Raw genomic sequence first — 17,844 nt, 5'->3', positions numbered from 1 at the left:
GCCAGCCTCCACCCATCTGTCATGGCGCTCTCTACGAACACCTTCCGGTTGGGCTGAGCAGACTTACCGAAGTTCAGGGTTTTTTTCCTCTAAGTGGCATTACCTTTGACAACATTTGTATCACCAGTGAGGGTATTTGCTCAACTAAACTACAAGCATGTCCTCAGACACGAAAACGGTACGTAGCGAGTGCCTCGTTCACCTTGAAATGATGACGACTCGGTCGACTCATCATTGTTCCTCGAGCCCGATGATTGAGAAAACAGTGCGCCCTGTAATGCGCAATAACTTGACTGGATTTGTTTATGCTTTGTGCACGCTTAACAGTTTTACATAAAAACAGTTACTTGCATTCTTGCTAAACTAGCATTCTTTTTCTGTCCTCACAAGCTTGTGTGCGTAAACTTGCTGCCTTAGCTATCTTGTGCTGTTGACACAGAAAGCGTTTTGGTTACCAGCGGTCTTTAATTCGTAAACACCAGTGTTACAGATTTAGTTTTTTTTCTTTTTAGTTCTCCAATCCCGAAACGCCTGGTTACGTCGGCTTTGCAAACCTTCCCAATCAAGTTCACCGGAAGTCTGTTAAAAAGGGATTTGAGTTCACTCTTATGGTCGTCGGTAAGCAGTTTCAGAGCGTTATTTGTCGTTTATCTACCCCTTTTGGCCTCGCCATGAGTAGTGATCTCACGATGCTTTTGTAGGAGAGTCCGGTCTCGGCAAATCAACTCTAGTCAACAGTCTCTTCCTAACGGATCTCTACCCCGAACGGAATGTTCCCGATGCCAGTGGTGAGTTTCGCAATGATGCGCTGGTCGTGCTGACGGTTGATAATCATACGTAATGTCAGAGCAAAGGAATCGGAAAGATTGAAAGGGGGCGATTATTGAATTATGGGCCGGTTCCATACCAGCCTTCGTCATATGCGCACGCCACACGAATAATTCGCTGGGGAGTCTGAAAGTTGGGCGTCGTTGTAATGCATAACTATGCACTGTGACGTGTTGTTTCCTCATCACTATTGCTGCACTGTGCTGCACTTATTCTCTCAGTGGAGCTGTATTGAAGTAATTTTTTTTTTTTCGTTGTGAGCCAGGTTCACCTAAATGCAAACCGAGAAAAACGCGAAAGTTTATCTGCACAAACCGTAGTGCTATCCAGGCTTTTATATCTATGATATGTCTTTACTCTTAATTTTAATTTTACTCTTGGCACGTTCCGAAAAAAAAAAAACTCAAGCGACGTTTGCTAACGCTGTCACTTTTGTGCTACCTTCTGAATGCAGCAAAAGTGAAGCAAACAGTGTCTCTTGATGCATCAACTGTTGAAATTGAAGAGCGTGGTGTCAAATTGCGGCTCACAGTGGTGGACACACCCGGATTTGGGGATGCAATTGACAACACAGACTGGTGAGCACCTTCCAGTGACCAAACTGCAATGACTCTTCTCGCATTGGCTTGTGGTTGCACTTCTCTCTAAATTGAAACCTTGCCTTTTGCATGAATCTCAGTATGTTTGAGTTTTTTGTGGTTCTTTTTTCCAGTTTCAAGTCCATTATTCAGTACATTGAAGACCAGTTTGAACGGTTCCTGTGCGATGAGAGTGGCCTTAACAGGCGTAACATCACTGACAACCGCGTCCATTGCTGCTTCTACTTCATTTCTCCCTTCGGGCATGGCCTGAAGCCATTGGACATTCAGTTCATGAAGATGCTTCATAATAAGGTCAACATTGTTCCTGTAATTGCCAAAGCCGATGCACTGACCAAGAAAGAAGTCATGAACCTGAAAAGAAGGGTAAGGGTGCTTTTTCTGCTGTGCTTCAACACTTGGAGGTCATGCATTACATCACTGCTTAAGGACACTGAGGAGAAACTGAAGTTGGCTTGCATCAACAGAATACCAGCTCCTGATTACAAAAACTCCACTCATACTGACAACAAAGCTCTTGTAACGTAGAAAAGAGCAAGAACCAAAATACAGGTATCGCCGCCACAGGCCAAACTCGCAAGTACAAGCTTCATGACATCATAGGACAAAACAGTGTTGCTAGAACCCATAGTTCTAGCAACACTAGGACACGAGAAGCCACGAATCACTGAGGCGCAGCAAATGCATGCGCAAATCTTCTTGACGTCGCCAGATGGCGCCACGTACCCAAAAGCGCCGGGACCAATCAGCGCCAGCTCACAGCAGTATGCGGGCTCCCGGTATTCCGCTAACGGTAACAAGGTACACGGTATGCTAAAGGTGTCTATTTGCGAGAACTTCGTTGACGACTTCGAGAACGGGATCCATTGTAACGCTGGCAAAACGCCGGTGCAAACGTAAACGAAGCGACGGCCGCAATAGCCGATAGATGCCTTCAGCGTGCGGCCGGCGGTAGCTTTCTTTTCGGCTGCTGCTGGGCCGCACTGCTGGGCCGCACTGCTGGCCGTCAGAAATCACGGAGTCTGCGTTACGTCATGTGCACGTCATGTTTCACGTCACTTAGTCCTGTGTCGTCGTAGGAGAATCCCAAGTTTGAATCAGAGCGGCGGGAAAAACTTTTTCAACTTCGAATCCAAATTTCTTAGAAATAAAGGCACCTTTCTCTGCCGGCCAAGTGGCAACAAAGCCATGAAATGCCGAACTATCGGATTTTGCTATAAAAAAAATATTAATAGAGCTCTCCTCAGTGTCCCTTTAATGTGCAAGAGTGGGTTCACAAGATTAAGCTGCTTGTGGTTTGACTGTAGGGCAATTTTAATCATAACACGAAAATATGTGCTTGTCATCTAGATCATGCATGAAATTCATGAAAATGGCATCCGGCTCTACCCACTTCCGGACTGCGACTCCGACGAAGATGAAGAATACAAGGAACAGGTCAAGCAACTCAAAGTAAGGGGAAATGCTCGTGAGGCTTTATTACTTCTCGGTTAAAAGTGTGTCGCGCACATTTGGACTGCAAGTGCAGCTAGTCAGAATGACCACATTTTCAGCGTACATTGTGTTAAAGTGGTTTGTTAGTGCTATTAGGTTTACTCTCTTATTTCGAATTATAAAGCCTAAAAGCATAGTACCTGGTTTTCTAGCACCTTAGGATAGTGACCTTATCAGCGTTTCTCTGCCTTTGTTAATGTTGTGTTTGCACAAATATGTGTGTATGATGACCTCATTTTAAAATTTGAGTTGTAAAAAGAGGGTGTTAATGATATGCAAGCCAGTTTGTTTATTAGGGCTTCTGTTTCTTTTGGAGCTGCAGAAATGTGGGAAAAAGATTGATGTTTACTAACTTATGCAGTACATCAGCACATTGGCTTTGTTCAAACGAACAAAATAGTTTGTTATGAATGCTTTTCATGGCTGTGTAGAGCAGGGGGAAGCTTAGCTTCATTTCTTTGAAGCAGGCTGCTTAGTTCTCGCTGTAGCAAGTTGCTGTCAGCATATCAGACAAGGACCTGTTGTGTGATTAGACACTGAAGTGTCCGAACCCCCCCCCCCCCCCCCCCTCCCACCCACTCACACGCACGCACGCGCGCGCAGGAGGCTTCAGTACCATTTTTCAAAAACTAGCACTGGAAGAGGTGAACTGATTCGCCCTACCAGTCCACACCTTCCAGCGCTGTTTTAAACAATGCATAACCAACACACCCAACAGGCCACTCTACTTTAATAAAGAGTGCAAAATTTGTTCAGAAATACTTCTTAAGTTGCTGTGTTTGTTAGTGCAAGCTGGGAAAAATAAGTGATCTCATTGCATTTTATGTTGTCTTTGCCATCAAACTGGACATTCCCAATTCATTTGCTTTGGTGGCATAGTAGCTATGGCAGCCTGGGTACCAAGCTTGAGGTTGGGGGTTTGATCCTGGCTGTGGCAGATGCATTTTAATCCTTGCGTACTACAATTGGTCTACACGTTAAGGAGTACCAGGTGGTTGAAATTAATTCAATACTCACCTCTGTGGTGTTTCTCATAGCTGTTCCCTCAGCTTTAACATCCTCAATCCATATAGTGTCCATGATTTGCTTGTCAAAAAGACCATCCAGATGCCACCATCTTTTATGCTGCCACCAAATGGCAGCCAGAAACATGCAAAAAGTTCTGACGCAAGAACCTTTAAGCAGAGGTCAGTATTGGTGCTGTCTGCTATAAACATTACTACATGAGGGAAACTAAACAAAACATGATGCCTGGGAAAGGCTTAAAAAAAAAAACATGTTTAGGTTATAAATTCAGCAGTTTCGCTATTTCATTAAAGGGACACTGAGGAGAAATTGAAGTTGGCTTGTATCGACAGAATACCAGCTCCTGATTACAAAAACATCACTCATACTGACAACAAAGCTCTTGTAACGTAGAAAAGAGCAAGAACCAAAATACAGGTATCGCCGCCACAGGCCAAACTCGCAAGTACAAGCGTGATGAGATCATAGAACAAAACAGTGTTGCTAGAACGAATGGTTCTAGCAACACCAGGAACCGAGAACCATGCATCACTGAGGCGCAGCCAATGCATGCGCAAATCTCCTTGACGTCGCCAGATGGCGCCACGTGCCCGGCTGCTACGCGCGCTCCTGAAGCATCGGGACAAATCAGCGCCTGTTTTCCGGCGGTAGGCGGGCTCCCGGTATTCCGCTAGCGGTAACAAGGTACACGGTATGCTAAAGGTGTCTATTTGCGAGAACTTCGTTGACTACTTCTAGAACGAGATCCATCGTACCGCTGGCAAAACGCCAGTTCAAACGTAATCGAAGCGACTGTAGCGACGGCCGCAATAGCCGATAGATGCCTTCAACGTGCGGCCGGCGGTAGCTTTCTTTTCGGCTGCTGCTAGGCCGCACTGCTGGCAGCCAGAAATCACGGAGTCTGCGTTACGTCATGTGCACGTCATGTTTCACGTCTCTTAGTCCTCTGTCGTCATAGACGAATCCCAAGTTTGAATCAGAGCGGCGGGAAAAACTTTTTCAACTTCGAATCCAAATTTCTTAGAAATAAATGCAACTTTCGCTGCCGGCCAAGTGGCAACAAAGCCATGACATGCTGAACTATCGGATTTTACTATAAAAAAAATATTAATAGTGCTCTCCTCAGTGTCCCTTTAAGTGTTGTCTCACCCGATAAGTGACTGGAAGCATCTGGCTTTGTGCGAGTGTAGTTTTCCAAAATGCGAAATCCAAAGATTCTTGCAACTTGTTCCTTGTCACAAGCTTGTTATGCTTGTAATGTTGTTCTTTCTATTTTCAGGAGTCTGTGCCTTTTGCGGTCAGTTCCTCGGTGCAGCTGATAGAAGTCAAAGGCAGAAAAGTGAGAGGACGTCTGTACCCTTGGGGTGTTGTAGAGGTGGAGAACCCAGAGCATGGAGACTTCATCAAACTCAGGACTATGCTTATGTACGTTGTGACATATTTTATATTTTATTTTACCTTTCTCTATTGTATCAGCTAAGATGCAGCTTTCCATTTATGGATTTTTGAGCGCATAAGCATTAGAGTAACATATGGCACATCAGCATTCTTCAGAGAACATTATTTTGCAGCCTCTTTATTTACCGATTCTGTATTGCAGTATAGAAAGGCAGATTTCATTTTTTTGCTCAGTATCTTGACTAGCTTTTGTGTAGTCAGTTTACAGAAGATGTGCATTGAGAGGAAATAAGATCGGTACTGCTTTAAATTACTGCTGCATTGCAATAGCCTAACCTCAACGTTATTTTGAAAAGTCCAGTGCTGTCTGGCAAGCTGACACCCAACAGCATCTCCATTTCTTACTTCCTTGAATTAGTGTTGTTACTTGACAGGTCTTCCTATCTAAATGTAAACATGCATTGATAGCATGCATTGAAATGTGAATGAGTAAAACCAGATTGCACCTCCTTTCACATATTTATTAATAAGTACGTAAAGGGTGGGCTATAGTCCGCAGGGACTAATTTGGCCTAAAATAAGTTTTTTAGACTGTCCGCTGATGTTTCACTGAAGCAGCCCAGATATCGTTCAGACAGAGAGCGAGAGAGAGGGTTTATTGATGGGAAAGGCAGAGAGGTTGGCGTGAAAAATGATTATCTGGCCTGCTACTCTGCACTGGGGAACAGGAAGAGGAGAAAAAAGAGGGTCACGATGGGAGATGATGATGATGGGAGAAGGCAGATGAGAAAAAAAAAGACAAGGCACACTTGCTAACATTACAAACACGAGTCAAAGCCCGTGTCGCTTAAAAAGCGTGAGAGCGCTCGCGTTTTCGAATTACCCGGCCAAGCGCCGAGGCCGAGGATCAAATCCTCCGAGAGGGGCCTGGTGTCAAAAGACTTCAAAATAGGTTCTAGCGTAAGTCTTTCTCTTTCAGAGAGGCAGCCCACTTCCGTGCACTGTTTTCATCGACGTCAGATTCTTTCTCCGCTGCTCACTTCGACTTTAGTGCTTGCGCACTACCAAGAAGGCTCTTCGCCCTTTCATAGCCATCACAGCTGTTCTTAAAGAAGTACTGTGACGTTAATTATTGAGATTTTTCTGATGTGCTTCCGAATTCAAGCACTGAAAAACAGCCACTCTTAAGTGCCGCCTGCAGCACTTGCATATCGAAGCTGATTTTGCTATGTGGTTTAGCACAACCGACAGCCGAGGTATAGAACAGACAACACATTCCCTCACCAGAGCAGTACTTGGCCACAACCTTCTATGAACAAACCAATTAGGACAACGCAGCGAGCTATAGAAAGAAAAATGGTAGGTGTAACATTAAGAGACTGGAAGTGGGCAGAGGGGGTGAGGGAACAAATGCGTGTTAATGACATCCTAGTCGAAATCAAGAGGAAGAAATGGGCTTGGGCAGGGCATGCAATGTAATGTAAAGGCAAGGTAACTGCTGGTCAGTAGGGTAACGGAGTAGATTGCAACTGAAGGAAAGTGTAGCAGGGGGCGGCAGAAAGTTAGGTGGGCGGAGAAGGTTAAGAAGTTTGTGGAGATACTGTGGCCACAGCTGGCAAAGGACAGGGTTATTTGGAGAGACATGGGAGAGGCCTTTACCCTGCAGTGGGCGTAGTCAGGCTGCTGCTGCTGATGATAAAATCTCTTGGCCGCAGTCTGGTCACCTTTTTTTTTTTACTTCGAAAGCCACGCCAGGTTTCTTTGGCTGTGGCAAAAAAAAATCTTTAATAAAGTAAGTCATGCATAGTCTGCACAACGTGAAATGTCACTTTTAAACATATATAGCCCGCGTACTGTAGTCCAGAAAATACAGTACTTGTATTTTATATCGAATTATGGGCAACACTTAGCTTATCGTGTGCTAAACGTGATCACCTTTTCATGTCATAAAAGGATTATCGGTTGCCTTCATTGCCAAAAGTAGAAACATAAAAGAATATTCATGTCTTCTGGGTCATAAAATTGTTCACATTATTGTGTGTGGCAGCTCTTAGTGGCGTGCTCCGATTTTGTACACAACTTTTTCAGCAGTACTACTGTGTGTGCAAACTGCTTAATTTCTCTTTTAAATAGAACACACATGCAAGACCTTCAGGAAGTCACACAGGAGCTGCACTACGAGAACTACCGTTCGGAACGGTTGGCCGGAAAGGCTCCCCCTGCAACAGCAAAGAAGCCTACAGTGTATGTTTCCCATTTGACATGCACATCCTTTTTATGCCTGCCACACAGGCATATTTAGTGTCACTCTCATGGTACAGTGCCTTGTGGGGAAACAAAATGACATTCGGAATGGATGTTCACGACTGTCAGTGAACCTGATGTGCATAAAAGGCTGCTGTGGTGGCTCAACAGTTATGGTGCTTAGCTGCTCACCCGAAAGACGTGGGTTCGATCCTGGCCGCAGCAGTCTCATTTTGATGGAGACAAAATGCTGGGGGCCCGTGTACTGTGCGATGTCAGTGCATGTTAGAGAACCCCAGGTGGTCGAAGTTATCCGGAGCCCTCCACCACGGCGACCCTCATAGCCTGTGTCGCTTTGAGACTCCATAAAACCAAACCAGTGTGCACAAAATTTAAGCATTGTGCACCAATTTCCAATTGGGGTTACTTATTCATATATATATGCTGCGCTTGCATCATTAGTGCACTGTCAACAGCTGCTTCTGCATAGGGGTTTCCCCAGGAATTGAAATTTGGGTGGATGTCTTAAATTTTCGGGGGTGCAAGGAGGGAGGAGGGTGTTTGTTGAGGGCAGAGAAGTAGTGGTGGTCATTTTTCATTTTTTCTGTTGTTGTGTCACGTAGGAATAGCAATGTTTGACTGCAACACTCGTTACAAAGATTGCAAATAATTACTTCAGCTTATGCGAGGGCTAAAGTCGTATTTATGAACAAAAAAAAAAGAAGGCAGAAAACCGTGCAGAGAGAGAGAGAGGTTGTGCATAGGGAACGTGACCTGGCTAAACCGGGCGCAGCACGCCATTGTGAAAGTGCCACCATAGCCACGGCGCTTACGCTCGACGGGCAACCCTTGCGCAGACTTCGCTTGGCGTTCTTGCATGGTCGCATGAAGCATAGCTTTAGTCATATATAATAATAATAATAATAATAATAATAATAATAATAATAATAATAATAACTTGTTTATTTGTCGACTTGTTTGCACTGCAAAGCCCGAAGTGGAGTGTTAGTTACGAAATAAGTGAAGGGATTTACTGAAAGCACACTACTGAACGGAAGTATCGTTCATGATAATCTGGAGAAAGCCAAGTGCTTTAACACGTTTTTCAGCTCAGTTTTTTCTGCTGAGGACAGCAATAGCCCTGCCGATTTTCGCCTTGCCTTGAACTGTACGGAACCCATGGAGAACATTGAATTTGATCAGCGAGGAATTGTGTCGCTCTTAGAACGCTTAAAAGATAACAGTGCCACCGGTCCGGACGGCTTACCCACGATCCTGCTCTCTTCTTGTGCTTTTGCGTTGTCAAGGTACCTTCAAATTCTTTTCACAAAGTCATTACAGGAAGGCTCCTTGCCTGGTGAATGGAAGCTTGCTAATGTTGTACCTATACATAAATCGGGACCTAGGAATGTTGTTTCAAATTATCGACCAGTGTCCTTGACCAGTGTATTATGCAAAGTTTTAGAGCATGTGTTTTATACTAGTATTATGAATCATCTTAGTATACATTCATTATTAAATACTAATCAACATGGCTTTCGCAGTGGTTACTCGTGTGTCACCCAGCTTACCGAATTTGTACATGACCTGTCAAGTGCTTTAGATAAGGGATATTCTGTTGACTGTATTTTTCTAGATTTTAGGAAGGCCTTTGACGTTGTATCACATGCCTTATTAATACAAAAATTATACTGGTACAACATAAATGAGAACGTTATTAGGTGGATAAAGGAATATTTGAGCGTTAGGCGTCAATGTGTTGTTGTCAACGGGAAACAATCGCATGAGGTGGCTGTAACATCAGGGGTGCCTCAGGGATCCGTCTTGGGCCCATTACTGTTCATAATTTACATGAATGACATCTTTTCAGGTATTTCTTCGTACATGCGTCTTTTTGCGGACGATTGTGTATTGTATAGAATTATTAACAATCAAAGTGACTGCGATGCATTACAACAGGATTTGTGTAAAGTGGCCCAGTGGTGTGAGAACTGGGGAATGCATATTAACTTACAAAAATCTGTACATATGTGTTTCACTAAAAAGAAGGTTCCCCATATTTTCACTTATAACATAAATAATAGCAGACTGCTTTCAGTGTTGGAATTTAAATATCTTGGTGTATATTTAACAAGTTCACTGTCTTGGCATCGTCACGTGCATTTCGTTACTGCCAAAGCCTGTCGTGTTTTAGGTTTCCTGCGACATAACGCTAAACTTTTCCCTTTAAAGACTAAAGAACTGCTGTATAATACAAACGTTAGAAGCATACTTGAGTATGCTTGCACAGTCTGGGATCCGAAAACCTTGCTTGACGTTCAAAAGCTAGAAAGAGTTCAGAATTTGGCTGTTCGTTTTGTTTTCAATAACTATGGGCGATATTTTAGTGTAACGAGCGCGAAAAAATCTTTGGGTTGGGACTCACTTCAGAAACGTAGGAAAGTACTGCGTTTAAAATTATTTCATAATATATTTCATTCTAGAACTGGAATAGACAGAACCAAATATATAGCCAACCCTGATTACGTGTCTTTACGTAGAGATCATTCACTTAAAGTTAAAGAATACAGGTGCCGGACTGACCTTTTTAAAATGTCTTTTTTCCCCAAAACGGTTTCGGAATGGAACAAGCTGCCTGAGGAAGTAGTGTCCATATTATCAAATGATTCATTTTCTTCCATGCTGTGACATTTTTTTGTGTATAATTCCGTGTTCTTTCTATCTCATTGTTATCTTTTTTTTTTTTGTAACCACCTGCACGCGGTGGCATTTGTGTACTTTTTCTTCTACCCCCCCACTGTAATGCCAGCCAATGGCGCTGTGGGTATGATGATAAATAAATAAAAAAATACTGCTCCGCCCAGGCTCGCCGCACCGGACGAGAAGCTCTCGGAGAAAGATCGCATTCTGCAGGAGAAAGAAGCAGAGCTCAAGAGGATGCAGGAGATGCTGAAAAAAATGCAGGAACAAATGCAGCAAGGAACAACAAATGGGACAGAACACCAGACCAAAGTCTGAGCAGTCACCATGTGCCTTTGTTGCATCCCCACACAACTGCATGCCGAGGTATTATTGTTTGGCCTTTGGCCAGGACAGCCCATTTATTTGGCTGGATCAGTCTTGGCACGTTTTTACTGCCCTTTTTTCGAAGCCTTTGTTTGTCTTGTATATGTTCTAATTGTGCCAAAGTAAGAATTGCACACCCCCTTTCCTTGGCATTGCTTTTCTGCTGCTTAGCGTTGTCTTTCGTCTTAGTGAAACCACTTGTGTGTCATTGGAGAGAAAACAAATGCCTCTCAGATCACCATATACAAGAGTGCCTTTATGTGTTGCCAACCAGGAGATACGCCGTCTATTTTGTACGATTTTGCATTTTATAAACCTTTTACAGTCATTTGCTAAAGCTTGAAAAATGAGATTTTTGTATGAATAAACGGTGTCTTAACCCTAGCTCTTCTGTGCCTCTCTGAAGTGGTCATTGTACTGTGCACACAACTGCAGTCACCACCTTTGTCCATCGGAGGCACAAGAGTGGGATTGGTGCAATATGGCTGTACGCAGCAAAGGAGGAGGGCCGAGGTGTCGCTACTTACTCTTTTTTCCAAAGGCTTTATGTGCAACAGTATTATGAGACCACAGATAATAGCATTCTATGGTGGGCCATTGTCTTTTCATATTGGCATGTCCAAAAGCTTCGGTAATGTGGAGTGCTAATGTCTACAAAGTACAAACTGCGAATGTACGACTGGTGTGCCACGTCGATGCTGGCAGTTTTACCATAACTGCTGCGGCTACCACTGTGCAGGCATGCTGAGTGCCTTCCCATGCTGCCATTTCAGGATGTTATTTGAGCAGCATTTCAAGGCATTTGGCTGTGTTTTTGAGATCATGCACCCCACGATTGCAATCACTCCTCCTAGGTGGAGGCTAGGAACATTCACCCTGAGAGCCAGCACGCTAAAACAAAAGCTAGTGCATCATCTGCCATTGATTGTAAAATATTTTATTCGTTAGAGAGAGCTTGGTGCTAAGAGGTCGCAATAAGTGGTCGAGAGTACTTTGCCCACGGCGACTTTGTCAGCCCACTACACCACCAGAACTTGCGTTCTGGGGTCAGAGCTAGCCAGCACGATCTCCCACTGCTCGAGAGGAGGAGCAGGTAACTAGATCAGCTGGAGGTGGCTCTATTTTGCAATCCCATAATGATCATAGTTGGCTCGTTAGCTGTGGTTGGTGTGCTTTTGACGAGGCGACATGTGCAATTGCTTGTACACACCCTCCTCCCACCTAACTTTCTGCCGCCCCCAGCTACACTTTTGGAATCCACTCCATTACACTTAAGGACCAGTGATTACTTTGCATTACATGCCCTGCCCAAACCCATTTCTGCCCAAGCCCTTCCTCTTGATTTCAACTAGGATGTCATTTGGGTTAACCCGCGTTTGTTTGCGGGGATACGGTGGGTGCAGCTGGCAAAGGACAGGGTTAATTGGGGAGACATGGGAGAAGTGAGCGTAGTCAGGCTGATGATGATGACCCTCCTCCCATCAATCAAGTGCACTAACTGCAGAAAAAAAATCCATCCATGGAATTCTGCAAGGCATTGGAAACTTGCAGCAATGACATGGCAGCCTGTGTTGATCAAAGCTTTTATTGACAGAATGCAATACTAAGTAGAACTACTGTGGAACCGCATACAGCAGCAAAATGACATTCGGATTATTCTAGTCATTCATACATTACAAATTACGCAAAAAACAACCCTGTTTTGTCTCTCTCAAGGTTTTTCACTGCAACTTTAGGTTAGCATTAAACTGCAAATATAGAACACTGGCAATAAAACAATTTCAAAACGAACAGGTACCTCTTACTTAAAGAACAAAAAATGCTGCTAATTAACCTCAGTGGTTTTAAGTTTGAAAATAAGAGCGCAGGAATGATGATTATTACACTCCAAAGTAACAGCGGGGGAAAAAAAAACCCTGCACCAACTTGAGATTCTTTTAAGAACCTTACGAGAGCACATTAACACACCTTTCTTTCTTCTGAGGGCTACATGCTACATGCAATCTGCGCACCTACGTGGCAAGCTGGTGTTTGAACAGATCAGCTAAACTGAACGAGCAAACATGCCCAAATGACTGAGCATTTTTCTATGGCAACTCGCTCCATGCCACAAAGAGCACAGTTGACATGTACGCAAGCAAGTACACAGAAGAAACAGCAGCTGAAATTCCTTGAGCCAGCAAAACTAGTGTATGATACAGGAGGTCAACTTCAGTTGATGGGTTTTTGGTTCTGAGAGTCAAAAACTAATAATGTATAAAACCATGGCTTCTCGTATCTACAAAACTAAGTAGTGAAAACGCATTTGCAATGCTTACAGAAGCCCGTGCCATTGCGCTAGTGACCGGTCCATCTGTTAAAGCTCCCTGTCCCTCTGGGAGAGGTGAATGGCAGGGTTTTCACAGGTCAGCAGCTGCCTTTTCTGTTACAACACAACACAGAGACAGCTCCAACACTACTATGTCATTGACAAGGCTTTCATCAGATTTCATCGTATAGTTGCCAATCGCCCTCTGGAGGGAAGGCTTTACTGCAGTGCTACCTTACTAAGTAAGGGGGGTTCAAAACACACATCAAACAAATGCAGACTTGCGCAAGCTAAAACAAACACTAAAAAAAGCCTATTCATAAATATATTTACACTAACGGGCTCTTTCTTAGCAGCACTGATGGAAAAAGGACAGTGACAGCTGCGCAGCTCTGAATGCTCCAAATGAGCTCAAGTCAAATTTATATCAAATATTTCAGGCACTGCAAGATGGGCGAGGGTGACCGGCAAGGATTCCTCATCGGGACCACAAAAGGGAAATCCATTTCTAGCATAAACAAAAGGGAACAAACAAAAAGACCACCCCTGGTATAAACCGATGAGCAGATACCACACTCCTGGGTGGAGTTATTAATTTTGCACTGTGTCTTCCTAGCATCATGGTATATAAAAGCTCGATTAAGTATGTATGTACATCAAAAGGAGTATTTAAGAATCGCTGCTTTTTAAAAATAAAAACAATGTAAGACTCCAGTGTATACTAGGAGAAAATAACACCCAATTATTGCATGATCAAAAAATGGCACATGTTTTCACTGGGATGTTCTCGAAATTCTGCAAGGCACCTACTCTGTGAAGAACACACATAATGAGTTGATACTGCTGGTCACTTGAAATACTGACTAACTGTTCTGGCTATTAGCATGTAGCACTTGATAAGTTGCATGGCATATATCGGCACACACGCATGAAATGCGTTCTGGAAAGTGAACACAAGGTGCACTTGGCACGAACAAAGCTGTACTCGTACAAGGCACTGAAAACTCCATTGGGACTGGTACAGAAAGAAATAAAAGCAAGCTTACAGGCACAACATACAACTGCCTCGCGTGACTGACAGAAAAAACAGAGCATCTTAACAGCACACAGCTTGAAGTGAAACAAATTTTATAGTCACAAAACAAAAACACTAAACACTACCAAATAGTGCTATCATCTTTTGGTGGCAGTGAAAGCATTTCTCATGTAGCATAGCTGTCTCAATGTTCTGGCACTCTTTTTGAGATTTAGTCTACAATACAAGCGATACTCCTACATAAGATGCTCACAAGCATCTCTGAAGCTGCTACGGGAAGAAAAGAAGTTGCTAGGGAATCTCCTTTTGATTATAGTTCACATCAAACCACTAAAACAGTACTCAAGAGCTGTAAAGGCCTCTCTAAATTTCACAGAAACCTGCCTGAGGGCACTTGGATACCTAACTAACCTGCATACACTGTGCTGCCACTTCTAATGCTTCGGATTTTGTTTACTCGCAACAAAATGTCTCACTTTCATTAGCACACTGATATGTTAGCAATCCTGAGAGTTGTGCGATTTTTTTCTCCCCTCCTCTTACAAATTCGTGAGCACTAATCATGGTACATAATGTATATTTGAGTAATCTCCACATGTTCTTTACAATCGATTTTGTTTCTGAGTGGTTTGCTTTCACTGGAACACAAACAAAAAGCTCAGCATCATAGCAGGCAAAGAAGCACCTACGTTGTTACTCATCAAGCCTCAGAAAACAGTGTCTCGATGCACTCTGCCAATGCACTCACTGAGAAGCCAAACAGCACTGCTAGTCTTCAAGATTATCACACACTTAGGTGTAACACACTACAGTCACGATTCCTACTTCTGACCTCCTAGGGAGCACTGATTAACTATGGCCACAGGAGGGCAGTCTGGAGGGCTGCTCTGCACCACACCAATGGGGTCATAGTACATCACTGAAGCATGAAAATGATGTGATGTGCATAAACATCGCCACTATGACATCATGATGCATTCGAATTCCAGTTGAGTGTTAGAACCTGGAGCCAGAAACAACATGGCAGAAAAAGCTCCTATTAAATTACAGCAAGTTGACAGAATCTGCATAACAATCGTCAATCAGAGACCACACCACCAGCAGTATTGCAAGAAAAGAAACTCAAACCGAACTTCTGATGCCTCTCCTCGTTTCAGAGTAACCAACTGCGACTGGATGCACAGCTAAGTGAAGCTTGAGACATGAACAGAGAAATGAATCACTCCTACTGTACCTTTAGTGCATAGGGGAGCTGTGACTGCAGACACACATAAAAGTGTGAACAGGTGCGGAACACCATCCCCTACTTTCATATTTCCTCTCTGAGGTGCAGAGTACGTGATTATAATGTCCAAAAAGAAATGCAAGTCATCCACAATAGATTTCACTGTGTGCATATAGAAAAAAAAAAAAGCACTAGGGCCCTTTTCAGTCTACCAGCCATTGCACTACTGCTGCTGCTAACAGGTTTGAAGCAGTAAGCAACAAAACTGAACACTACAAAATGTCTGTGCCAGAATGTCCGAACAATGCACCCAAGCGTTGTCCAAGTAACTTTAAAGAACCCATTCACACTACGTAAAATAGAAGGCACCCACTGCTGTGAAGCTGGCTTCACAGATATAGCACAAAACCAGCTACACCTTACGTTCCAAAAACTCACACAGGTTCTGGAGGCCGTCTTGCACCAAACTGCTGCCAGCATAACGCGACCATGTGATTGCTTTCTAATGAAAAATGACAAGTATAAAAACAGCACACTGTCCAACTACAATAAGAACAGGGCGGGAAGCTGCATGACTTGATGGCATCTTTTTTTTCTGACACGGAACTTGATGCACAGGCTGTACTCTCTTCTGCTGCTGTGGCTCACTGCATGTTTAACACACATGTCAATGGTAGGCAGCATAAATGGGTAGCCTGTGGTTCACAAGTTAACACACCTTAATGCCTCCTCCACAGAGAGAGAGAGAGAGCACATGTTCTAATGGCAGCACACTTTTGGAAGCTCAAAGCAGCTGCTAAGCGTGCTTCCAAACTGCAATCTCTCCAGGCACCCACCAAAATGCACGATTAGAGATATAGTTTTGTACTGCTGAGTTAAACTGAATAAAGCTGCAACAGCCAAACAGAAGGCCACTTTACTCAAACTGTAAAAAAATCTAGCTATACTTGTTTATCTTCATCCACTATACTTTGCTCCTCCACAGGTCCGTGCAAAATTCGAAGATTTTTCTCAAAACTGAGTGCCATGCTAGCGCAGCTGCTGCTCTTGGAGAAGTCTGTACGCCCTTCTCATTACTTTAGAAACTACAAGTGGTCCAAACTTATTCTGTCACCTGCTCAGGCCAGACAACGCTTGAGCAGAGTTCTCAACTGCAGCGTCCAAAGTGTGCTTCATAAAATGAGACGCTGGGTTTCTGACTGTGGAGCTAGGGGGCTTCGCCACTACTCCGTGCTAGGACGTGCTGGGGCAAGCCTCGAATTGGCCCGCTGACTCTTCCATCACGCTCCCACCACCTCCCTTCCCGCCAGGTTTTCAGGGCGAACAGGTGTCAACAACCAGAGGCCAATCAGACCTCTGTTGTTTCGTCCAGTGTGCTGGCGTGAGTAGCCCTGAGAAAGTTGGTGGCCTGCAGGACATTCCAGCCACTCTGCTCCAGGGCGTGGGAGCAGGCGTCAGCTGGGAAGGCCAAACCGTGGCGCTGCTGCAGCTGCTGCTGAAGCCGCAGCCACTTGATGCCCTTGTGCACGTCCCAGTCCACCTCGTTGAGGGCCACCAGGCACTCTTCTGCACCAACACGCTGTGCACAGAGGCAGTCACAGTCAAGAGTGAAGAATAGTTAAATACCGTAAAAACCCGCGTATAATACGAGGTTTTTTTCCCATAATTGGCGTCCTAAATTTCCGCCTCGTACTATTTACGGATCCGAACAAAAATTTTCGAAGTTGCTCGAAGTTTTGGTTTCATTTTTGCGGCGTGGCTATGGCTTGGCTTCGCTTTTGGCGCGTGGCTATGGCTTGGCTTCGTTACTCTCAACAAACGACGTCACGACGTCGTTTCTTTGTTGATCCGTTGGGTGCGCCTGTTGACAACGCACGTGCTCGCATGTAAGGCACGCTTCGTGAAGTGGATATTGTTTTAGAGAGCACAATGTCACGGTCTTGAAAACAGTACTCGGCTACTTTCAAGCGATTTTAGCTGCGGAGAACATCGGCAACGGTGCAACCGGGAGGCAGTTTGGTGTCGTCGAAGGAAGCATTCGTGGATGGCCACAACAGAAAGAAGCCCTTTTCGAGTGCAGCGGAACGCGACAAAGCTTTCGCGGCCGTTTGATGGTTGTGTAAACAAACCGTTCAAGGACGCAGTCAGGCGGTGCTACGCAGAGTGGACGCGCTCAGGTGAGCCTGCAGTGACGCCAACCGGGCGGCTGAAGCAGGCTTAAGAAGTGCGGCATCTCAAACGCCCTCGATGGCACGGAAGATGAGTACATTTGGGATGATTTGTCGGACAAAGAAATGTCCGAAGAAAGCGCTACTAAAGAACAAAGTAATTGAAGTGAAGTGCGGGATGCGATTTGAATAAATGTCTTCTATGAGCTTGTGTTACTCGTATTATACGCGGTTGAAACTTTTTTTCCCATTTCGTGTCTCTAAAACTTAGCCCCGTATTATATTCGGGTTCGTATTATACGCGGGTTTTTACGGTAAACCTAAACCACAATTATTTATTCTAAAAGGTAAGCCCTACAGAATGTCAAGGAAGTGGCCCCTGCTTAGTGGCTATGAGTACTCCATTCTGTCAATAATACAGAAACCAAACTTCTTTTTTCTGCCAGCTTGTC

General features: G+C 44.2%; 2 protein-coding genes across 3 annotated transcripts in view; one reads left to right on the top strand and one right to left on the bottom strand.

Annotated features, from left to right (window-relative positions):
- Positions 1-11,039, top strand: Septin1 (Septin 1). The gene is made up of 9 exons (XM_089575082.1): positions 1-178; positions 513-618; positions 702-788; positions 1,283-1,406; positions 1,541-1,793; positions 2,778-2,879; positions 5,227-5,372; positions 7,479-7,589; positions 10,454-11,039. Exons 1-9 carry the CDS (start codon positions 158-160, stop codon positions 10,605-10,607), a joined length of 1,104 nt encoding a protein of 367 aa, XP_089431208.1. The 5' UTR covers positions 1-157; the 3' UTR covers positions 10,608-11,039.
- A 1,185-nt stretch (positions 11,040-12,224) lies between these two features.
- The window catches only part of Ack-like (activated Cdc42 kinase-like), a 79,682-nt gene continuing 74,062 nt past the window's right edge, over positions 12,225-17,844 (bottom strand). For both annotated transcript variants that reach the window (XM_089575080.1, XM_089575079.1), the window contains exon 17: positions 12,225-16,803. In XM_089575080.1, the coding sequence (XP_089431206.1) occupies positions 16,573-16,803 (231 nt within the window). In that variant the 3' untranslated portion in view covers positions 12,225-16,572. The remainder of the gene's footprint in view (positions 16,804-17,844) is intronic.

The sequence above is a fragment of the Amblyomma mixtum genome, chromosome 2 (genome assembly GCF_055824585.1).
Source record: "Amblyomma mixtum isolate Tamu chromosome 2, ASM5582458v1, whole genome shotgun sequence".
In the NCBI taxonomy this organism is placed as follows: Eukaryota; Metazoa; Arthropoda; class Arachnida; order Ixodida; family Ixodidae; genus Amblyomma; species Amblyomma mixtum.
The sequence above is the reverse complement of the archived record's forward strand: the minus strand, read 5'-3'. Positions and strand labels throughout refer to the sequence as shown.